The sequence below is a fragment of the Synchiropus splendidus genome, chromosome 8, assembly GCF_027744825.2.
Source record: "Synchiropus splendidus isolate RoL2022-P1 chromosome 8, RoL_Sspl_1.0, whole genome shotgun sequence".
NCBI lineage: Eukaryota > Metazoa > Chordata > Actinopteri > Syngnathiformes > Callionymidae > Synchiropus > Synchiropus splendidus.
This window is the reverse complement of record NC_071341.1, coordinates 21256027-21274655: the sequence shown is the minus strand read 5'-3', so window position 1 is coordinate 21274655 and position 18629 is coordinate 21256027. Positions and strand designations below refer to the sequence as shown.

The 18629-nt window shown below is 41.8% G+C and overlaps 3 protein-coding genes across 42 annotated transcripts; 1 reads left to right on the top strand and 2 right to left on the bottom strand.

Moving 5' to 3' along the window:
• Nucleotides 1-322: 322 nt before the first annotated feature.
• sh3bgr (SH3 domain binding glutamate-rich protein) lies at nucleotides 323-10140 on the bottom strand. Of its 37 annotated transcripts, XM_053874135.1 has the most exons (12): nucleotides 9749-10033; nucleotides 8725-8910; nucleotides 8500-8580; nucleotides 7668-7742; nucleotides 7082-7210; nucleotides 6746-6775; nucleotides 6024-6047; nucleotides 5716-5742; nucleotides 5033-5059; nucleotides 3989-4015; nucleotides 3765-3821; nucleotides 323-2347 (listed from the first exon to the last, which is right to left on the bottom strand). In XM_053874135.1, the coding sequence occupies exons 1-11, from the start codon at nucleotides 9791-9793 to the stop codon at nucleotides 3804-3806; spliced, it is 669 nt and encodes a 222-aa protein (XP_053730110.1). In that variant the 5' UTR covers nucleotides 9794-10033; the 3' UTR covers nucleotides 323-2347; nucleotides 3765-3803. The 37 variants fall into 37 exon arrangements, 23 of the variants coding, with proteins under 23 accessions (XP_053730110.1, XP_053730119.1, XP_053730112.1 ...); XR_008415749.1 differs by lacking the exon at nucleotides 9749-10033 and adding an exon at nucleotides 10091-10140 and having other exon boundaries at nucleotides 3765-4015; XR_008415743.1 differs by having other exon boundaries at nucleotides 3765-4015; nucleotides 9749-10035.
• Nucleotides 10141-10252: 112 nt separating this feature from the next.
• LOC128764378 (lebercilin-like protein) lies at nucleotides 10253-13724 on the top strand. Of its 2 annotated transcripts, XM_053874134.1 has the most exons (7): nucleotides 10253-10305; nucleotides 11482-11566; nucleotides 11649-11920; nucleotides 12273-12515; nucleotides 12581-12718; nucleotides 12809-12878; nucleotides 12946-13724. In XM_053874134.1, the coding sequence occupies exons 2-7, from the start codon at nucleotides 11488-11490 to the stop codon at nucleotides 13467-13469; spliced, it is 1326 nt and encodes a 441-aa protein (XP_053730109.1). In that variant the 5' UTR covers nucleotides 10253-10305; nucleotides 11482-11487; the 3' UTR covers nucleotides 13470-13724. The 2 variants fall into 2 exon arrangements, with proteins under 2 accessions (XP_053730109.1, XP_053730108.1); XM_053874133.1 differs by lacking the exon at nucleotides 10253-10305 and having other exon boundaries at nucleotides 11209-11566.
• A 222-nt stretch (nucleotides 13725-13946) lies between these two features.
• get1 (guided entry of tail-anchored proteins factor 1) lies at nucleotides 13947-17226 on the bottom strand. 3 transcript variants are annotated; one of them, XM_053874163.1, is made up of 5 exons: nucleotides 15804-15864; nucleotides 14947-15114; nucleotides 14729-14796; nucleotides 14345-14459; nucleotides 13947-14214 (listed from the first exon to the last, which is right to left on the bottom strand). In XM_053874163.1, exons 2-5 carry the CDS (start codon nucleotides 15101-15103, stop codon nucleotides 14141-14143), a joined length of 414 nt encoding a protein of 137 aa, XP_053730138.1. In that variant the 5' UTR covers nucleotides 15104-15114; nucleotides 15804-15864; the 3' UTR covers nucleotides 13947-14140. The 3 variants fall into 3 exon arrangements, with proteins under 3 accessions (XP_053730138.1, XP_053730136.1, XP_053730135.1); XM_053874161.1 differs by lacking the exon at nucleotides 15804-15864 and adding an exon at nucleotides 17068-17226 and having other exon boundaries at nucleotides 13949-14214; nucleotides 14947-15112; XM_053874160.1 differs by having other exon boundaries at nucleotides 13959-14214; nucleotides 14947-15112; nucleotides 15650-15837.
• Nucleotides 17227-18629: the final 1403 nt, after the last annotated feature.

The following is an 18629-nucleotide window of genomic DNA, read 5'->3' as shown; positions in this document are numbered from 1 at the left end:
TCTCTTCTGATACTTCTGTCATTTCAAAATCAGAGCACAGTGCTCCCGTGCTGTGCAATCATTTCCAGCTCCACATTGTTATCCCCCGGCCATTTTGTAAAATATTCATTAGAAAGAGCAGAGAGCTCATAAGTTCCTTCAATTGGATGGTCTGTGATTATAATCTGAGATGAGTCACAGTCAATCTCACCACAGTGGTGGATGGGTGGATCCGATCACATAAAAACTTGAACACAAATTCTGATTAAAGTTTGAACCTCACCTTGAATCCTGCTTGAAAGCAGAAGCAGCACCACAGGAAAGATGTTCATGATGAAACGGGTCAATTCAGCGCATCGGTTTGTGAGTGGACCTGAAAAACATGAGGTGTTATTTGATAAAGATTAACATGAATCTCTGTATGTATTGGCCTGTTTATGAACTAATGAATGTGACCAGACGGTGTCAAGCACAACCTTCAGTGAAGATCTACTGGTGTGTAATTACACCTCTGGTCATCAAACTTCCTCTGCGCGTGACAGGTTTGCCTTCCCTCCATCACCGACACGTCTCCAGTGAAGGAAGGATTGCGCCCGACACTCACCCTACACACAAATGCTGAAAGCCTGGCAGGAAGTTGCCATCAGTGCAGACCTTTCACAACCTCCTGCTTCAAAAACCTCTCGACTCATTCTCACGACTCCCTGCTCACACCGGCTCTTCTACAGCTGAACATCTTTTTTTACTTCTGCGGTGGCCCCATACCAAGATTGTCAGGTTGTTTTTTTTGTTACATGCTCACTGCAAAAGGTTTGATGTCCCAAAAATTCAAATAAAAAATGCGGTTTTAGGAAAATTTTGAAGCAATTTTGCTCATCCACAGCTTCATGCCTGACAAACTGTCTCTTCTCCAACATTGTATCCAGTGCAGTAACCCATTTTCAAATCCCCTCCCAACCCCAATGACCTCAGCCAGCCCCAGAATCGTCCATATAGTCCGAGCTCACCACACACCAGCATCCAAAACCTGCACCAGGAACACAGGAAACCTCTAGCCTTCACTGCCATCTATCTCCAGAACTCGCCACATTCAAATCCCGCATCAGCATTTTTTATCAACAGAGGTTCGTATCATTGTCTGATTTCACTAGTTTGTACTAAGAAGTACTGTCTCCATTCTTATTGAATGAGTGCGCCCTGTTTTTAATGACTTCCGCTCGACATAGTTGGAATAAGCTGATACACAGTAAATAACTAACTGGTGAGTCTTGCCTTCCCTTCTCACTAAACCAGTCCAAAAATACACTTTTTAATGGGAATATCTTCTGCATGTGGCGTGGTAAACCATCGCCGTGACTCCCAAACAGAGTTTTCTGTTGACAAATCGAATCTTTCATAAACATTGAATTAGACATTCAGGCACAGAAAGTAAAGTAAAACCACAACATTTCATGATAGTTATTATCACAGAACCACAGTTTAGCAACAGTAAAACAGTGGAAACTGTCAACTTGTCAATGAACAAATTCAAGGCTCATCCACAACAACTAATACTTGTAAAACGATTTTTTGCGATGCTGATGTTTGTACAAATAGTACGTAGAATAGTGACTCACCCCATTTTCCCCACGCGTCGACGATGCTGCCGCTTCTTGCTCTTGGTTGGTTCTCAACCTTATCGCCCAAAAATGTCCTGTTAAACATTACTCACCTCGGTGGGAACTTTGCCCCACAATCTGAACTGATGTAAATACACAAAGCAAGTCAGACTGCAAACAAAGAGCTTTTAAGTCCTACAGAGAATCTCTCTGTAAAGATGAATGGATCTGCCCCTGAGATAGAGTTGACTGAAGTAAAGCAGCTCACTGTCTTTCATTGTTTTTATTTCAGGCTTACGTCAGAGGTTTTTATTTAACAAAGTGCATTTATTGGACAGAGTTTTTGGGCTCATGTTAGAAGTGGAGCACCTTGAACAATTTATTACAAAAAAGAAAAATAAAACAAACAAAAAAAGAAAAAGAAGTTTATTGACAGTGACAGTCCTAATTGTTATCATTAAGTTTGTTTTTTTTTTTTTTTTACAAAAATCACTTCTGATTTTCCAAAAGCTCCTCCAGTGACCAACCCTCTCAACTACGTACAGTTAATCTTCATATGCAGATATAAAAATTAAGCCACGGTTGCAGTGAAAGGGAAAAGGCAAGAGGCCTGTGTGATGCAGTTTTGCGATTTGTTGTTGCCTTCCAGGATGTAGTATCCGGTGAGATCCAGTTCTGCCATCGTGAAGCAGTCAGAAAGCTGTCTGACATGGCTGCTGGGGTCAAATGTCGGCGATCAGGGTAGACTTGGCACAGGAGGCTCCTTTAGGCTGGACACACACAGAGCATGGATCAGGAAAAAGAAAGCAATGTGAGCCAGCACCACCCTGACTCTGCCACCCAACATGCCCGCTGCTCCACTGGCACATCCGAAGCGCATTTAGCAGCTCCCACTAATACAGTATGACAGAGGCTCGCGGGGTCAGGGGGGTGGCGGAGGGAAGTGGGGAGATGAGTGGGAGATGACTGCCCCTTTAAGTCGGTGGACGCCGGGCTGGCAGAGGGGCTTTGGAAGTTGAGATAATTAATGTAATCATTGTTGCCTTAGAGAAGAAAGTAAACAAATAGTAAGATGTTTGTCGGCTTTCTCAGCCCGCGGCACCTCGTGTGCTCTGGAAGGAAGCTTACAGATGGAGGCAATAACAGTGAATAAACAGGCTGCCAGTGTGTTTGGCTTTGGAGAACAGAGGAAATATGGGACTCTTAATGGTAGTGACGGGCTGGTGAGGCTTCATGAAGCAGTGTCCTCATCTTCAGAGCCCACTAGATGGCGCTCTATGCTCTAAAATCTTTGGATGTGAACAACCATTGAATGAAACTTCATCTCATTTTTTAACCAACAGCGCCACCTACTGAGTCACTACTTGTTCCTCATCATAGATTTTCACTAATTTATGGACCGGTCGAATCTGAAAGATAAACTGCTGTTCGATGTCATTGATTTACTGCTGCTTAAATCAGGACTGGGGAGACAGTGGGTGTATCCCAGCTACACAGGGTGAGAGGTGGGGACGCCCTGGACAGGTCCATTGCCATTGGCCATTGCTCATATAAACAGACAAGCACTTGACTGTGAGTCTGCAGCTGGTGATGCAGCAATGAGGCTTCATGAGACAGAGTTGCCCACTAAATGGCACTTAAATCTTTAGATTTACACAACCATTCCAATGATAATAATGATTTTTTAAACCGAGAGCGCCACCTAACGAACGCAGTTTCATGAAGCACGTCACTCATTTTCTGTCTTTTTATAAGTACAGTGAGTGATGTTTAACAAACTCTTTCACAGTTCTCACATGGGTTGTGAGTCTTTCTTTGGTTTTACTGAAAGTACTGAGGAGGAGGAGGAGGAGAGGATTTATCCATAGATGAAGGTGAGCCAAGGAGAGCGCTGCGTCAAGTATGATAAAAACATATTTAGCAGAGAAGGTCGGCCAGTGGAAACCTGGGAGGCGCACGGGAGCGGTGTCATATAGATAAAGCTGACAGTAATTACATGTAACTGAACAGTAGCTTCTGCTCAATAGCATAGAATGAATAGTGCTTTATCTATTTAATTAATCTAGAGGAATAACTGCCGAATAGAAATGCAACAGTGGAACACTGCGGAGCCGCCAGGTCTTTCCGTGATGCAATCTTCTACTGCCATCTACTGGTTTCAGGAGGGAGAACATGTGGCATACCTACCTGTACAGTAGAGGGTCAACATCATCGTTCATAGTCAGGCTACTCTGCCGCCTCCTCCTGTGAGATAAGATGAATAAAAAACATTTGAACAGTGATGCCAAACTGATGTCATCGAAATAAAAACAAGATTGACGCTAAAAACCGGTGAATTCTTTGTTTCGTCCCCCCGCAAAAAAGAAAATCTGGTTCTCTCAGACCAGTCTGGAGTGAATTCTTGGTCCTACCTGATTTTCTTCCAAGTCTTCTTCTTCCTTTGGTTTATCAAAAAAGAAAGAGAAAATCAAAAGTTGTGAGACGTCATGGTGGAGATGAGAGGTGAGAGCACTTCACACGTACGTGCTTGAAATCAGACGTCATTCATGAATTCTGCACACACAGGTGATATGTGAAGAGTCCCTGAGCATTAGCAAGTCTCTCTAATGCCAGCTCCGAGGTCAAGAATGGACATCATGTGTCCGTCCACAGGAGCAGTGAGGAACAAGACCCTTTGTACGACCCTTCTGGGACAGGTCCTTCTTCATGAAGAGTGCATTGCAAAAAAGAGTATTTTGCAAAAAAGAAAACTCTGGCCTTTGCAACATTATTGCAGCCATGAATTGATTTTCAAATGTTTTACAACCTTTGTTTTGGCTGATGCCAAGTTAAAATTCCATTTCTAACTTAAAAATAAGCACATTATTCATATACAAATGATACATTTGCACTGAAGGTTGCTTCTCCAAATCACAAAATAGTTTTCTATTTCAGCCTCAGAACATTTGAAAGAACATTTAAGTATCGTTCGGAGATCAGACCACATGTCATACACACTTGAGGACGCTTTCATTTGTAGCATCAAAAACCAAAAAAATTAAATGAGTAAAATTGTGTAGTTTTTGCATGTACCTATTTTATCTTTTATGATGACAAACCACAAAATTTTATCTTATTTTGCGAATGCTGTTAACTATTTAATAGCTGTTTCCAGTAGAATATGATCAATTAATATGAGTAACATTTATAAGGGGAGATCTTCTGTTTTTGTCCATGGATTAGATATTGTATGCTTTGTATTTTTTTGGTTTTATTTGAGGTGCAGTCATTGTCATTGCACTTTATAAAACTCTCTTGATATATTTTTTCTTTCATGGTGTAGTCCATTGTATAATTCTGACTGGAGAGTGAGTTAGTGTGATTTAAAAAGGGAATTTTGAGCAACAATCATCCCATGATGCAACACTTCATTAGGAGGAGAAAAGAACATGCTAGACACATGAAGTGGAATATACCTCTTGTGCCTCAGCATCTTCTTCATCCTGTGGAAATTGAAATCAGGAATGATTTAAGTGTCATTAATCAAAACATCGACCTCAGTTTCTGTGGTGTGACCTTATTGACCTAATGCATGAAAGGAAGTGTCTCAAATAAGCAGCACATGCGTCACATGGTCATGCCAGGAACAGAAGAACAGAAGGTGAAAGCAAAAGAAGGAGGAAAGTGAATCACCAACGTCCAATCCTGCAAGGAAGGTTGACAGTGGAAAGAAAAGCTGCAAAGCTTTTACTGTCTCATAAAGCTTGGAATGTCAGAGTGGCTGTAGGAGAGGTCAGAGGTTAGAAATGAGTCTCACAGAAACCTTCTCAGAACAAAGATGAGAGAAAGATGAATGTGGTAGTAGAGTAATGATTTTAGCATCAAACCAAATGAGCAGTTGAATATAACTGCTGTAATGGACTGATATTAAATACGTATTATTGTTAGATGTGTTACATACTACTATCAGGGGAATCACAGCACATAATGCATTTAAAGGCTGCACAATAGATGCAGTATCATTTCTGAAACTTGAGTTTGAAGGGAATTTTGCTTCTCAAAATAAAGACTGCATGTAGCACTGTAGTCAGTTGAAAATGAAAAACCTGTTGACAAAATGGAGCGACAAGTGAAGGATTGGGTAAAAAGGTGAATCTACCTCAAGTTGTCGTAGCTCTTCTTCCTCCTAGAGGAGATAACAGAGGGCAGTGAGCAGGCTGTGGGGAGCAAGAGAGCACTGTACATGCTGGTTTGGAATGGGAAGGTAGTGAAGGATGTCAGGAAGCAGCTACAGAACTAGAAGGAAACGAAGATGATGTTAGGAGTGACAATGTGGAGGAAGGGTTGGGAAAGAAGAAGTGAAGGAGTTTAGGGGTCTAGCTGAGAGGGGGGTGAAGAGAGGAAGCTTGAGGAGCGCCGCTCTCCTGCTAAGAACTGAGGACAGAGGGGTCACAGGTGCTCAGTTACCTCGGACTGCAAATCCTCTTCCTCCTGGAGGGAGCAAACCCAGAGATGGACAGAAGTGCCAACACGAGGTGACAAGCGAGTGAAACTGAGAAATGCTGATGCTCTCTGCACTAAAACTGTTCCATTGAAACTTGACCACATTTTTGAGCCAACAGCGCCACCTACTGAGCTCTAAAAATAAGGACGCTGTTTCATGAAGCCTCTCTGGAACTTGAAATGTTTATCCCAGTGAAGTGGGCACAAGTGTACAGCTGTGACTTGACCGTATTCAGGAGCAGGTCACACACAAGCATGCAGGATGAATGACCACCACCCACTCTAGCAGTCTCATAACACACTGCAACAGTCCCCACTCATAGAACAGTGAACATGTCCTGTTCAACTTTGAAGTGTGAGAGTAACGCCGAGAGCCAGGTGGCCCTTTTGAGGGAGGAATAAAATGAAAATATTTATGATTATAATTATTATTTCTACTATTCATTACTAGTTCAACTCTGAATAGAACCTCTTTGATATCCTCAATTTTACTTTATTGCTTCTGCTCTTTTTGTGAGTATGTTTTGACCCTCAATTCAATTGAAAGTTAGTAATGTATTCTTAAATTAAAAACAGTCAAATGACAAATGAAAAACTACTTTTTTTTAATCTGTTTTATATATTTCTTTTAGTTATTAGCCAAGATATAGTAAATTGATTCCACTTGTGTGATGTATTTCACATACCTGTTCCTCTTCCTCTTCCGCAGCTTGAGTCTGAGGACAGAAGAAAAGGAGAACCCTCATATCAAAATCTGATTCCACTATAATACGAGACACTGCGGCAAGACTGTGACCAGGAAAATAGACTTGAGGAAAGAGAAAGTGTTACAGGTGGGGCTGGAGGGAGAAAGGAAATGATGTTAGTCTCCTCCTGGGGGACGGTGGGTTGATGCAGGAGGAGATATAGTTTTATTAGGGGAGAGAGGAAAGTCACACGGAAAGATAAAGCAAAAGCATTCCAGGTTCAGAGGTAACTTTTAGTGGAGGGAGAGAAGGCGACAGTTTGGAGGAGACAATTACTGTGTCTTCTGTAACGTGGTCAGCCTCCTCTGTGTCTGCAGGCTCCTCGGCTTCTTGGTCTGCTCCCTCACCTTCCTCCTCCTCATCCGCTACATCCTCCTCCCCATGTGTATCCCCGTTACACGCCTCCTTTTTTTTTAAGGAAAAGGAAAACGACTAATAAACTAAATGAGGTAGCAAAATGGGAGTCAGTTCACTCTGTAAAAAAAGGAAGTCGCACACAGGCAGAGAGGGTCGACATTCCTGTTAGAAGGAAGGTTTGGGAATGATTCGGTGGGAGATGTCAAGTCAAGGACCGATACAGTATAATAATCCATGCACTATTCTATTCAATTTAGACTAAACCTCATGAAAGACGTCATGACACATGTTTCTGATAGTTATTACGGTTTGACGTTTAGAGATTAACATTATGATACATGGAGCCGTCAGAGCTGAGACTGAACAGAAGAGTCGCCTCTGTAAACTTTCACTCATGCTCTTGACAATCAGCCAAGTGACATGAGGAAGTGGTGATGCATCTGGTGGAGAATGGATGAAATGAACGAATTAAAAAAATGAAACACAGTATGAAAAGAGACATTACTGTTGAATCATCAACGTGTCCGTTTGTCTGAGCATGAGTTCCATTCTCCACAATCTTGTCGGCCTGTGCTGCCTCCTGTGCAGAAGACATGAGACATGAGACGTTCCAAAGAGATCCTGAAAGAGCCAGAGTTCCCCTCGCATGCAGCGTATCATAAAAAGGTTCAGTGACCATTTCTGCTGATATTTCAGCTAACAGCATCGCGATTTTTGTTTGTTTTTAAATACATTTTTATCGTGATTTTAATATTATAAATAGTTATTTCAGTGGACATTTACATTTTGTGCATAGCTGTCACAGGTATTTGAGATGGAGCCTGTTGTTTTAATGAAATAATCACCCATTTTTTTCATTCATTTTTTTAATTTCATTTTAAAGGTTTGAATTTCTTTCTTCTATTTAATTATAATGAAACCATTTGATTAACTATTTTATTTTTCACACTAATATTTCCAATAATTATGAATACAGCAATTGACATTTCATCAAAATGGTCTTTTTGGTCCATGACTCTTTCAATTTAATTTTGAAATCTTTTCAATCATATTAATCCACAACCTTTGTCTTTTCCAACATGACAAACAACAATATACCAAAAAAAACAACTTCACTAAATAGCATTGGTCTTACAGCCTCACCGAACGGTATATCCATATTTAAATTTTGAGACAATTTGGAGAAATGTAAGTCTTGTAAATTATTTTTTGTGATGAATTCACGTAAAAAGGCCAACAAGAAGCAAGAAAACTTTTCATATTCTTTCACACTCGTGAGTGCGCGTGTGTGTGAAAAAGAGAATGGACTTTCTCAATAACACAAAAGCCGTCCTGACCTTTGAACCATGGGGTGGGGGCAGCCCCAAGAAGGAGTACACAGCGTTATCTTCTTTGGCATCGAAGAAAGTTTCGTAGTCCTGGAAAAGTCAACAAACACAAGCCCTACTTTTAATCACCCTGAATGCTGATTAGTTCTCCTGTCTGCGAGTTCTCATGAAGTTTACAAGCCCTGATTTTGGCAAAACAGCACGGTCTCCGTGGAGACGTTTCTGTTCCCTTACCCCACAGTAGCTTTCTTCATTGAAGATCTGAGGGGGCAGGGGGATGCCATTGGACGGCTTCTTTTCCTCGGGAACGTTCTGCCTCATCCACATGCGGTTCTCCTCATTGCAGGCGATGTCCAGTTGAGTGTACTCCACTTTGAGAGCCTCCAAAAAGGCAACCACATCTTGTTGCTTCTTCTTGATCTAGCAGAACACAGTGGATTGCTATTTAGATCAGGTTTGTTTTGTTAGTTTAGTCTGAACCCTGGCTCATTCACAACAATGGAGCAGCTCGCAGGCTCCAGATCATTGGATTAGATGAGGAAAAGAACACCGCACAGTGTTTGTATGTTCCCCCTACGCTGGTGAGGGTGTCCTGCAGGAACTCAAGTTGCTTCCCAAAAACAACTTATGACTCCTAATACACACATTCCCCTGGGCAGTCTCATTTCCACTGTCCAATATCTGATTTAAAATAGTCAGTACACATGGCCCCTGCCTTTCAGACAAGAATCACAACCGACACAATCATGAAATGAGCAGTACACAACATTGATTTAATTTTCGTTATCTGCTTCTAAATTGTTGAGAAATAAAAGGGAAAATAACTTTAAATTCAAATTTCTAAAGGGCTGAAGCCTTTCAGTATGTAAAACTAACTGTACTTCTGCACAAAAACTTTCAGAAAATGTAATATAGCTGATTCAGCTTGGACTAAGTGAATGCTTTTAGCTTAGTTGGTCATTTCTGCTACTTTAGTTTGCTGTTTTGCTAACAGAACTAGCACCATCTCAAGCAGTGATGAAGAGTATAAATAGCCCGGTGGGGACTAAGACAGGAGTCAAGTCAAAGACCAGTGAGTCTACACTGACACGGTCAACTTATTACTTTAAATTCTTCAGGGAAACTCCGCACACAGTCGACGTAAAATGTCCGCACCCACATTTCATATTGAACCCCGAAAGCAGGTGACACTTCACCGCAAACCCTGGGTCTGTACGCGGCGTGCACGGCTAAAACAACCCCCCAACAACGTACTCACCGCCGTGGAGCCTGAAGACGAGGCGAGAAACACTTTAATGACCATTTTTGAAGGGAATATTAGCGAGATAAGCGCCAACAAGTGGGTCTTAAAGGAGAAGGCAGCCCCTCTATTATTAGACCGCAGCCGGGACACACAGGCGCGCACGCGCGCGGCGAGCTATTTCTGTCCCCCGGTGTGAGGTTGGTAGTTTGGCCCCCGGGGGTCGCCTCAGCTCACTGGCTGATTGGAAGCTCCAGCTGTCCGTCTGCTGCTCTTTTGCTCGGTGCATATATGGCCACCCCGTGAGGACCGTAAACGCATCTTTCTAATTGTTCCTACACACCGTTTTACCCGTCTCACCTGCAGTGTCCGCCATGACAGACTCCAAAGACGGTGTCCCTGCGCTGACTCTGACGTATGAATGTTTTCGGCTGACTAAAGAGGCCTCCTTTAGTCTTTGGTGTGATTTAGCATAAAGGGCAGGAAATGAAGAAGAGCTCCAGTCTCGCACTGCGACATTAGAGGACAGTAAACGTGTCTGCGCGCAAAACAATAGTTATTATTTTCATGAACAGGTATGACCAACTGTGTGACACCGTTATGTCAATTGTTTCCCCCATTGAAAAACTCTAAAATATTTAACGTGCAGAACACATAATTCCTAAAATTGTGACTTAGAATGAAACACGCAAGATGACATGAGTCAGATGAACATCGCTGTCTGCTTTTACTAAATATACAATATATGATGAATATAAAATAATATTTTACATCTCCACCCTGGGATGGCGCGTTTGGTTGTTCATTTCATTTTTTTACAACGTCAGTATTATTTTAGTGACAGGCCCCAACACATTAGCCAAAAGATTCAATAGTTTGATTGTCTTTCCCATGTTAGCTGCAACATGTTTTGACACAGTGAATGTATGGTACAAATTCTTTATGATGTAATTAGGACCCAAAATAGGACGACTCATACTGCAAAGAAAAGATTTTCCAGGGACTGTATGAGTAATAGAAGATGATAAAATGAAAGATAAGTTTGCTTCTGTATTTGCTTAGGGCCCCTTCCACTGGAATTAAATGAAGCAACTGGAACCGTGCTTAGATCATGAGAACCTACATTTCAAGCTGTTTCTTTAGTTCCAGTTCATTCTACTTTGTCTTCTGGCATTGGCTAAGTAGGGTTGGCTCAGAGCTCAGAGATTAAATATGTGAGGTTTCATTGATGAAATACAAAGATTTTAGAGCTGGTGGTTTCATCTTGTTTCATGAAGCCTCATCACCAGCTAACTCTTTCTCCCAGGGATGTGTAGATGAGGTATCATGGAACAGTGTCCTATTTTCAGAACCCACTTAGTTTAGAAATGATGTGAAGTTTCATTGAATTACTTGTTAAAGTCCAAACATATCACAGCAGACAGTGTCATCTGGTGGCCTGTGAAAATCAGAACACTGTTTCATGAAACCTCATCAGCCCATCACTATTTTCTCCCTTCTTCATCCTTTCCACCTACATGCACTCTCTTATTTTCCTCCCTTATCTCTGTCCATTTCTCTGGTTTTGACCACCTCAACTCCCTGCGTCTTAACTCCACTTCCGATTCCCACAAACAAATGTAAAACACAGAACAATGTGTGATCCTATCTTGTGTTTTTGAACCCCCAAAAGAAAGTTTTGTATTTACCCTGCCCTCATACAATCACTCACATTATCAACCAGCATGATGATTCGTCGTCATATTTTTCAGAACGCAATGCATCATAACTATACTTACATGAAAGGTGGGAGTGACGCTCACTCCTCCCAGTGGTCATCTGACACCGAGTACCAAAGTAGGTGTCCGAACACAAACATCATTCATAAAATGCAGAGTCTAATGAACAAATCACCCTGAATGTTTTTCTTTCTGCTCAGAGAAGAAAGTCCAGATGGCCAACAAACAGAGGGCAAAGTTTGCTGCCTTCCGACAGCCCCTGAAGCTCCCGCCTATCAAGCACCTGCAGGTTTCAAGGGTGAAGTTTCAGTCTGAGAACATGAACCGGATCAGGGAACTGAAAAGCCAGATGACTGAACTGCAGCAGAAACTGACTGAAGTCAAGGAGGAGAACAAACTATTGAAGAGGATTGAGCACCAGAACACCGCTGCCCTGCAATATTTCCTTTATTCCGAGGATAGCATCACTCAGGTTGAGACCACTCACTCTTGACAAACATTTGAAATGAAGATGCTATTGAAAAGTGTAATGAAATGTGAGTCTTTTTCCTCCCCCTCTACCCTTTACATCACTTGCTACAACAAAAGGTCTGGGGTCTAAACCTGGCCTGACCTGTGACGGTCAGAAAAAAACAAAAACTATACGTCGAAATCAAACTTTCCTGATCTCCTGACCCTCAAAAGGGAAGCTTCCTGCGACAACAAAGACTAGCATCAGCATCTCACGGATGGCCTTTTCAGCAATCTGTGATTAGAAATATTGAAAATGAGACACATTTTCTGAGTCTGACTGAACAAGTTTGAATAAACCCTAATATTTCCAGATCCTCGCCAGGCACGAGAAGGAGACCAGGGTCCTGCAGAGACTGCTACGGGACACTCGGGCCAGTCGTGATGCACTGGCCAAAAAGCTGGAGCTCACAGAGAGGGAGCTCTTGTGCACCAAAGACAAACTGCATCACCTGCAGCAGCTCAATGAGGACAGGAACCTGCTGGAAAGAGAGACCCTCACCAACAGGTTGGCTAAGGCAACGGCCGAGCTGGAAAAGAAGGACAAGAGGATACAAGTATGGGTGGATTTTCCCCTTGTAGAAGAAGCATGTCAGGTATTAATCCGCCCAAACCTTTTCAGGAATTAGAGAGAATGTTAGAACTTCGTGAAGCTGCATTCAATCGCCAGCTGACCACAGAACAAAAGAAGGTCAAGGAGGTGACAGAGATAGCCATTGACCTGAGAGAAGAAGTTTCAATCTTGAACAGGAAAGTTGAAGTAAGATGCTCCACTCACCACTTGTTTTCTTTTACAAAACCCTTTCCTTTATGGTCTTTATCTAATAAGAATAACACGCTTATCCTTCAGAGTCAGGAGAAAGAATTAAACATCCAGAACATTTATGACTTCCGGCTCCAAAGGGGGACATACAGAAGAGGTACTGGAGAAAATACATTTTAATTCATGCGGTTCAATTTCGTCCAAGATCATCCTTTCATCCACAGGAGGGAAAAGCAAAATGATTCAAACAGACGAAGTGATTCAAAAGCCAACTAAAGACGCAGCACTGCAATGTTCTGACACTGAGCAGAGCACTACTACAGTGGGAGAGCCAGTCGAAGAGCCTGAGAAAGAACCAGAGGAGGAACCAGTAGAGGAACCAGTGGAGGAGCCAGCAGAGGAGCAGGTGGAAGAGCCCAGTGAGGAAGTGCTTGAGGAGCCAGTGGTGGAGCCGATTCCTGTTGCAGAACCAGAAGCACCACCTGTAGTGTCTGTTGAGGAGACTGAATCAGAGACTGAGTCGGACGATGACTTTACAGAATTTGGTGAACTCGAAGAGTCGCAGGAAACCACAGAGGACCCCTCAGAAGAACCTGAAAGCCACGACTTGGACCTTGGAATGGAATGTGGGGACAAATTAAAAAAGTTCAAAACCCTCAAAATAAGAAATGGCCCAAGACACATATACACCTTCACACAGGTGATTGAGAACCTTCACAATGGTCTACCTGCATTCTATGTTCCCTGAGTGCTGGTCAGAGTCGGACTGTGCTGTGAACATCTCAAATAGAAGTGACGTTTCAAGCCTTCCTGTCTAATGATTTTTGACACCACTCGTGCTGATGATTGATGACTGCAGGAATTCCTCTGATGCCAACAGCTTTCATTTTTGTGCTTTGAATTCTGTGTTTACAGAAGCAAAATGCATACGGACAGATGCTGAGCAAATATTTATAGCAAATATTTATTACAACTTTTTCAATTGTGTCAAGTTATAAATAATAAATGGACTTGTATTTTGATTAATGTCACTCATGTGCATCACTGCCATCAGGACCTCATTCACTGCAGGCTCACTAAGGCTCAGATTTGAGATCTTCATACAACTTTATTTGTCCTTCATGTTAAAAGGCAACTTCACAGCGCTGCACCCAATGGCTGTGTCAGACATCAGACATGGGACAGATCCCGAGAGAGCAGCACCATTTCTATCTCTGGCCTCCTAATTCTAGAGAAGTAATGTGTTCAAGGCGATTACTGTTTTGCCAATTTACTTTATTAAAAACATGTTTCCGCTATTGCAATGTCATTAAATACAAATAAAGAAGTGATCAAAGATATCCATTAAAAAAAATTCCAACACAAAAGAAAATACACATTTAGACAAAACTCTGATGTAACCTTTGTAAGCTAAACCTTCTAGCTGAAGGCATGGAGGCCCAGTGTGACCACTTTGTTGCAGACAACCAGCCAACATGTGATTCCAACACCACCTGGCAAAGTACAGAAGAAAAAAAAAACAGTCGATTTTCCGCATTCTGAACACAGTGAACAAGAACATTTAATGCCCAGTTTACCATCATTTGTCACAAACATATTATGCTTCAAATAAAGGATAATTACCTGCCACTCCAGTTGGAAAGGCAACAAGGCGCTCAACAGGGGCGATCCACTTACTTGGAACCACGGTAACTGGGTCAGAGTAATACTTCCATATCAAAGATACCATCAAGACACCCTGGAAATGACCGAAAAAGAGTCTCAAATAAGCACTTTCAACTTAAAAATAGTATACTTCCAGGACTACAGTGAAATTCAGTTCCATAACAACATAAAATACAACTATCTTAAAGAACCAATGTGCAACGTCAGCAAAAAATACTGACAAAGATGTGGCATGGTAACTTTGAGGTCAACGTATGTGTTATGCTTACAATAGGAGAGTATGAAAGCAAACAGGCCGTTTACATCACAAGAACATGATTTGTCTTTAGTTTTCACTCTCACCTGTAGTATGTAAAAGAGAATGTTCACCACCCATTTCATTTTTGCTTGTTGTGCCGTTCTGGCTTTCACTATAAAGACAACGTGAAGCACATTTTACAGGTCATAAATTACATTTTTTTGTATCATTTGAAGGCAAGTCTACTGTTACATTTTCACATTCCATGACGTCGCTTCACCTGCAACATAATATGTATCTATAATATAAACATGCATCTTACCATGAGTCTTCAGCTTATCAGTCAGCTTGTTGATTTTGCGGTCCAACCTAGCATATCGAGCAAACTCATCCATCATGCTAATGGAGGACTGCTCCTTCTTCATTTCTTGGATTTCAGCCCTCATCTCGTTCTCTTGCTCTGCATCTTTCTGTACCATCTTTGAGAACTGAAAAGGAGAGAAAAATAATATTGTTATAGACAACGTTACAGGCAATATATACAAATAAATTACAAAAATTGTGGACTGCTGAACTACCCGACTTCAGAAACTAGCGAAGACAGATGTCATAACTGAAACTGTGTTACACCTTTCATTCATAATTTCATTTCTTAAATGGTCCAATTGCAATGACCATGGCTATTTATTTATTCTATATTTTTATCAGTCCGGCTTGAAGCTGAAAGTCATCGTTATTCATCGAAGCAATGAGCCAAATTGTTGGGCTAAATCACCTGTGTCAGTGTACATGTGTGTTACGTGATAACATGACGAACACAAAAGCAGGCCACTTCCTCTGCTTTATCCCGTTCATGATTGGAAAGCTGCATTATGTCCGTAGCAAGATCGATTCTACTGTTCATTACACTTCAGAAAAATGATGCACAACACACGAACTAGGTGGAGAACAATGAATGACAGCAAGAGTGATGAAGACAATAAAGGAAAATGCCAACGAAATTGTATTTCTAATGCAACACTTACGAATGACGATATACTCGGGAGGAGCGTTTTCATTAGATTACACAGAAAAACAGAAGCCAGAACCAGAAACCAAGCGTAGCCAGTTTCCATCTCGGTTGGAGTAGGAAAGCACTAAAATTTAATATCGTACGTCTATGTATCTTATGTCAACCCTATTGATCTTCTTCGGCGGTGTCTTCTTAGCGAGCAGTGAGCCACTCAGGAGGGTATTAGCGCCTCCCACCGGACTGGAAGCGTACACAACCTGCTGCAGTCAACTCCAATACTGAGTGTAACAGTATAAACTGTTTTTGTATGGTTAGTATGGTAAAATAAAAATATGCTATAATTCAGTGTAACTACCACTAGTTTTGTGCAGTTTTCGAAATCATCTTTGAATTTACTTGTAAAGAAATGATGGGGTCATTTTGGTTCAGCATTTAAAAATAAGTACTGTCAATGTTGTTGCTGTTTTGTTTTGGTGCATAGCAGGAGGGATGAAGCTGAAAGTGTCTGCGAGTTAGAAAAATATAAATATGTGATTGAGTCATAAAGACTTTGTAAAGAAAAGTGGTGTTGAATGATGAAATCTGAAACGCGGATGTGCAGAACGAGACTTGGTCATTCAGAGCGCGCTGAGCGATTGATTGGCAGCCGGTCCTGTCCACACAGGTAAGTTGCTATGGTTCAAATATGCGCTGCCTCGACCCTCAGCCCAATCAGCAGCAGGAAGGGGCGGGGTTTGTCTCGTCCCGCAAGGTTGGTAGGTTAAACGTAAATAACAGCGCTGAGAAGATCCAATCCAGTTTGAGCTGGTTTTGGTACGTTTATGCCAAACTGAGCGCACGCGAGTGCAAAACCATTCGCCTGTCCGTGACTGCGACGTCTCTCCTGAACTATTAGAACCAAAAATGGGCCGTAAAAAGGTTAGTTGGCTCTTGAATATTTACTTTTCTTCTCGCATTAAATACCTGCGTCACGCGTGAAAACGTCACGAAAGTGCATATGTTTTCATTAAATACGCGTCAGTGTCAACTTTCGGAGTTCACAGCAGCAAATATAGGCGTCTGTGTGCCATCAGCCGATACGTGAGGAGGGTAGAAAAAACGGCCACACTTTATCACTGTGCCTATTCTTTAATGTACGTTGGTCTATTAAGGTGTGTTCGAGTGTCATGGCAGCTTTGCAACGTCAGCGACCACTTTGGTGATCGAAAATGAAGGTGAACGCTAAGATACAGGAAGGTGGAAAACCGCTGGAAACATCGAGAGGCTTGTGTCCGCTGGGCTTACAAAACTCCCCAGTTCGAGGATCGAAATGCAGAAGCGTTTACCCGCTGAGATTGCATAATTCTATTCGTGTTTTATAAGGAAGCCAGATGTGCCCATCCCCCTTCCATTACACACCCACTCCAGCCCTGTCGTGAGTGGTTGTTATACCTGTATTGATACGTTCCTTGTTCTCCTTCGCAGAGCTCTGAACCAGATCGCTGCGCAGAGGTGAGTATTCAAGGAAGAAGACCGCTCACCAGACAACTATTGTTATGTTTTCCTGACATGGACTTTCATGCGCAAACGTTCAAGGAAGCAGTGCAAACACTTTCACTTTCTCACGCCAAACAAAAAATTGCCTTTGAGCAAGTGAAGTCACAGAACCTCTAGGGGCGCTGTTGCACAACTTTTGAAACTGATGGGCGTTGAGCCTCTGCATTTTTCTGAAAAGGCGCCAAGCTATTAGCCAGTTCTTACCTGCTTCCCGATTTAACGATTGGCCTCGATCCAACTATGTCACTCTTGGCAAAGGAGGAACACAATTTGCCTGCTTTGCATTCTGGGACTTGTAGTGCGTCATACACCTGCGTGCAAGTCCTAGAACTGGCATGAGTAGTAATCCAAAGGTTTATGGTTAAGCAGGTTTATTTCAGTCTCCTCTAACACATTGTAAATTTCTTACATGACATGAAGCTGTATGACAGTTATATAAATTATTTCATCACATGGCTTCATAACTTCGACATTGCATACAAGCCAGTAAATATTTTTTATTATAATTCCCATCATGATAGAGACTGAAAAGCTAATATCTGCCGTTTTCCCCATTTTTCCAAACAGTGGTTGTATTTTCAAACGTAAATCTGAGTTTGTTGTGTTCATGGAAGTACTGTTGAGTGCAATAATGTTTCACACTGGGATAAACTGTGTTAGGCTCCCCTTGAGACTCAAGAATCATCTGTCAGAATGGTTTCTTCGATGAACCTCTGTTGACTGTCATGTTTGCTTGAACTGAATTTGAGAAGTTGATTTTGTGTTGTTGGTATCGAAAAGTAGTTTCTGTTTATTTTGATTAGACATACATTCTTTTTGGTGGCACAACAGAAGTAAAAAAATAAACCCCTTTCCCTTGTCTTTTCAGCCTCTGCGGAAGTCTCCCCGGATAAAAGCAGTGAGTTGGTAGTATCTCAACTGTTCCTCTGTATTTGATTATTGCTTTCTGTCCCTAACTTCCCACTTCAACTTTGTTTTATGCAAGGAAATTGGATCTATTCATGTGGCTATACAAGCTCGCCTCGTAAAACCGATGACAGCAGCAATTGTTTGATTGGGCAAATATCACCTTGCTACAAAAGAAAACTGTATATTAAATATATTCAATAGAGTTTTTGCTTTTGGTTGACGGTAATTTCAACAGCCTTAGGAAAGGATGAGGACCACTTCCGTGTTTAGATGCTGGAACCTGCAGCCTTATACCAATAGTGCTACCTGCTGTTCGGCGATATTTATTTTGACTATTTTCCAATTTATTTTTTAGCAAAAACTTAATGCAGAAGAAGAACCTTCAGGCACCAAAACTGAGGAGGTCAGTAAGAAGAAGTTAGTATAGAAGCTCATTGGAATAAACCTTTCTTGTCTCTCTCATGCTCTGGGTTTGTTCATGATGTGTAGACGGTGAAAGCCAAAGCGGTGGAAACGAGCAAGAAACAGCCAGAAGAGAAGAAGGATAC

What these genes read in the sequence shown, in the direction of transcription:
- sh3bgr (XM_053874135.1), bottom strand. Translation starts at nt 9,793, where the DNA reads ATGGTCATTAAAGTGTTTCTCGCCTCGTCTTCAGGCTCCACGGCG. An exon ending in ACCACGTTACAGAAGACACA is followed by an intron (nt 6,776 to 7,081) that starts GTAATTGTCTCC and finishes TTCTGTCCTCAG; the next exon opens with ACTCAAGCTGCGGAAGAGGA. An exon ending in AAGAGCTACGACAACTTGAG is followed by an intron (nt 5,060 to 5,715) that starts GTAGATTCACCT and finishes CAATTTCCACAG; the next exon opens with GATGAAGAAGATGCTGAGGC.
- LOC128764378 (XM_053874133.1), top strand. Translation starts at nt 11,455, where the DNA reads ATGATGATTCGTCGTCATATTTTTCAGAACGCAATGCATCATAACTAT. An exon ending in CCGAGGATAGCATCACTCAG is followed by an intron (nt 11,921 to 12,272) that starts GTTGAGACCACT and finishes TAATATTTCCAG; the next exon opens with ATCCTCGCCAGGCACGAGAA. An exon ending in AAGGGGGACATACAGAAGAG is followed by an intron (nt 12,879 to 12,945) that starts GTACTGGAGAAA and finishes TTTCATCCACAG; the next exon opens with GAGGGAAAAGCAAAATGATT.
- get1 (XM_053874160.1), bottom strand. Translation starts at nt 15,739, where the DNA reads ATGGAAACTGGCTACGCTTGGTTTCTGGTTCTGGCTTCTGTTTTTCTG. An exon ending in TCCCGAGTATATCGTCATTC is followed by an intron (nt 15,113 to 15,649) that starts GTAAGTGTTGCA and finishes TCTCCTTTTCAG; the next exon opens with TTCTCAAAGATGGTACAGAA. An exon ending in TGATAAGCTGAAGACTCATG is followed by an intron (nt 14,797 to 14,946) that starts GTAAGATGCATG and finishes TTGTCTTTATAG; the next exon opens with TGAAAGCCAGAACGGCACAA.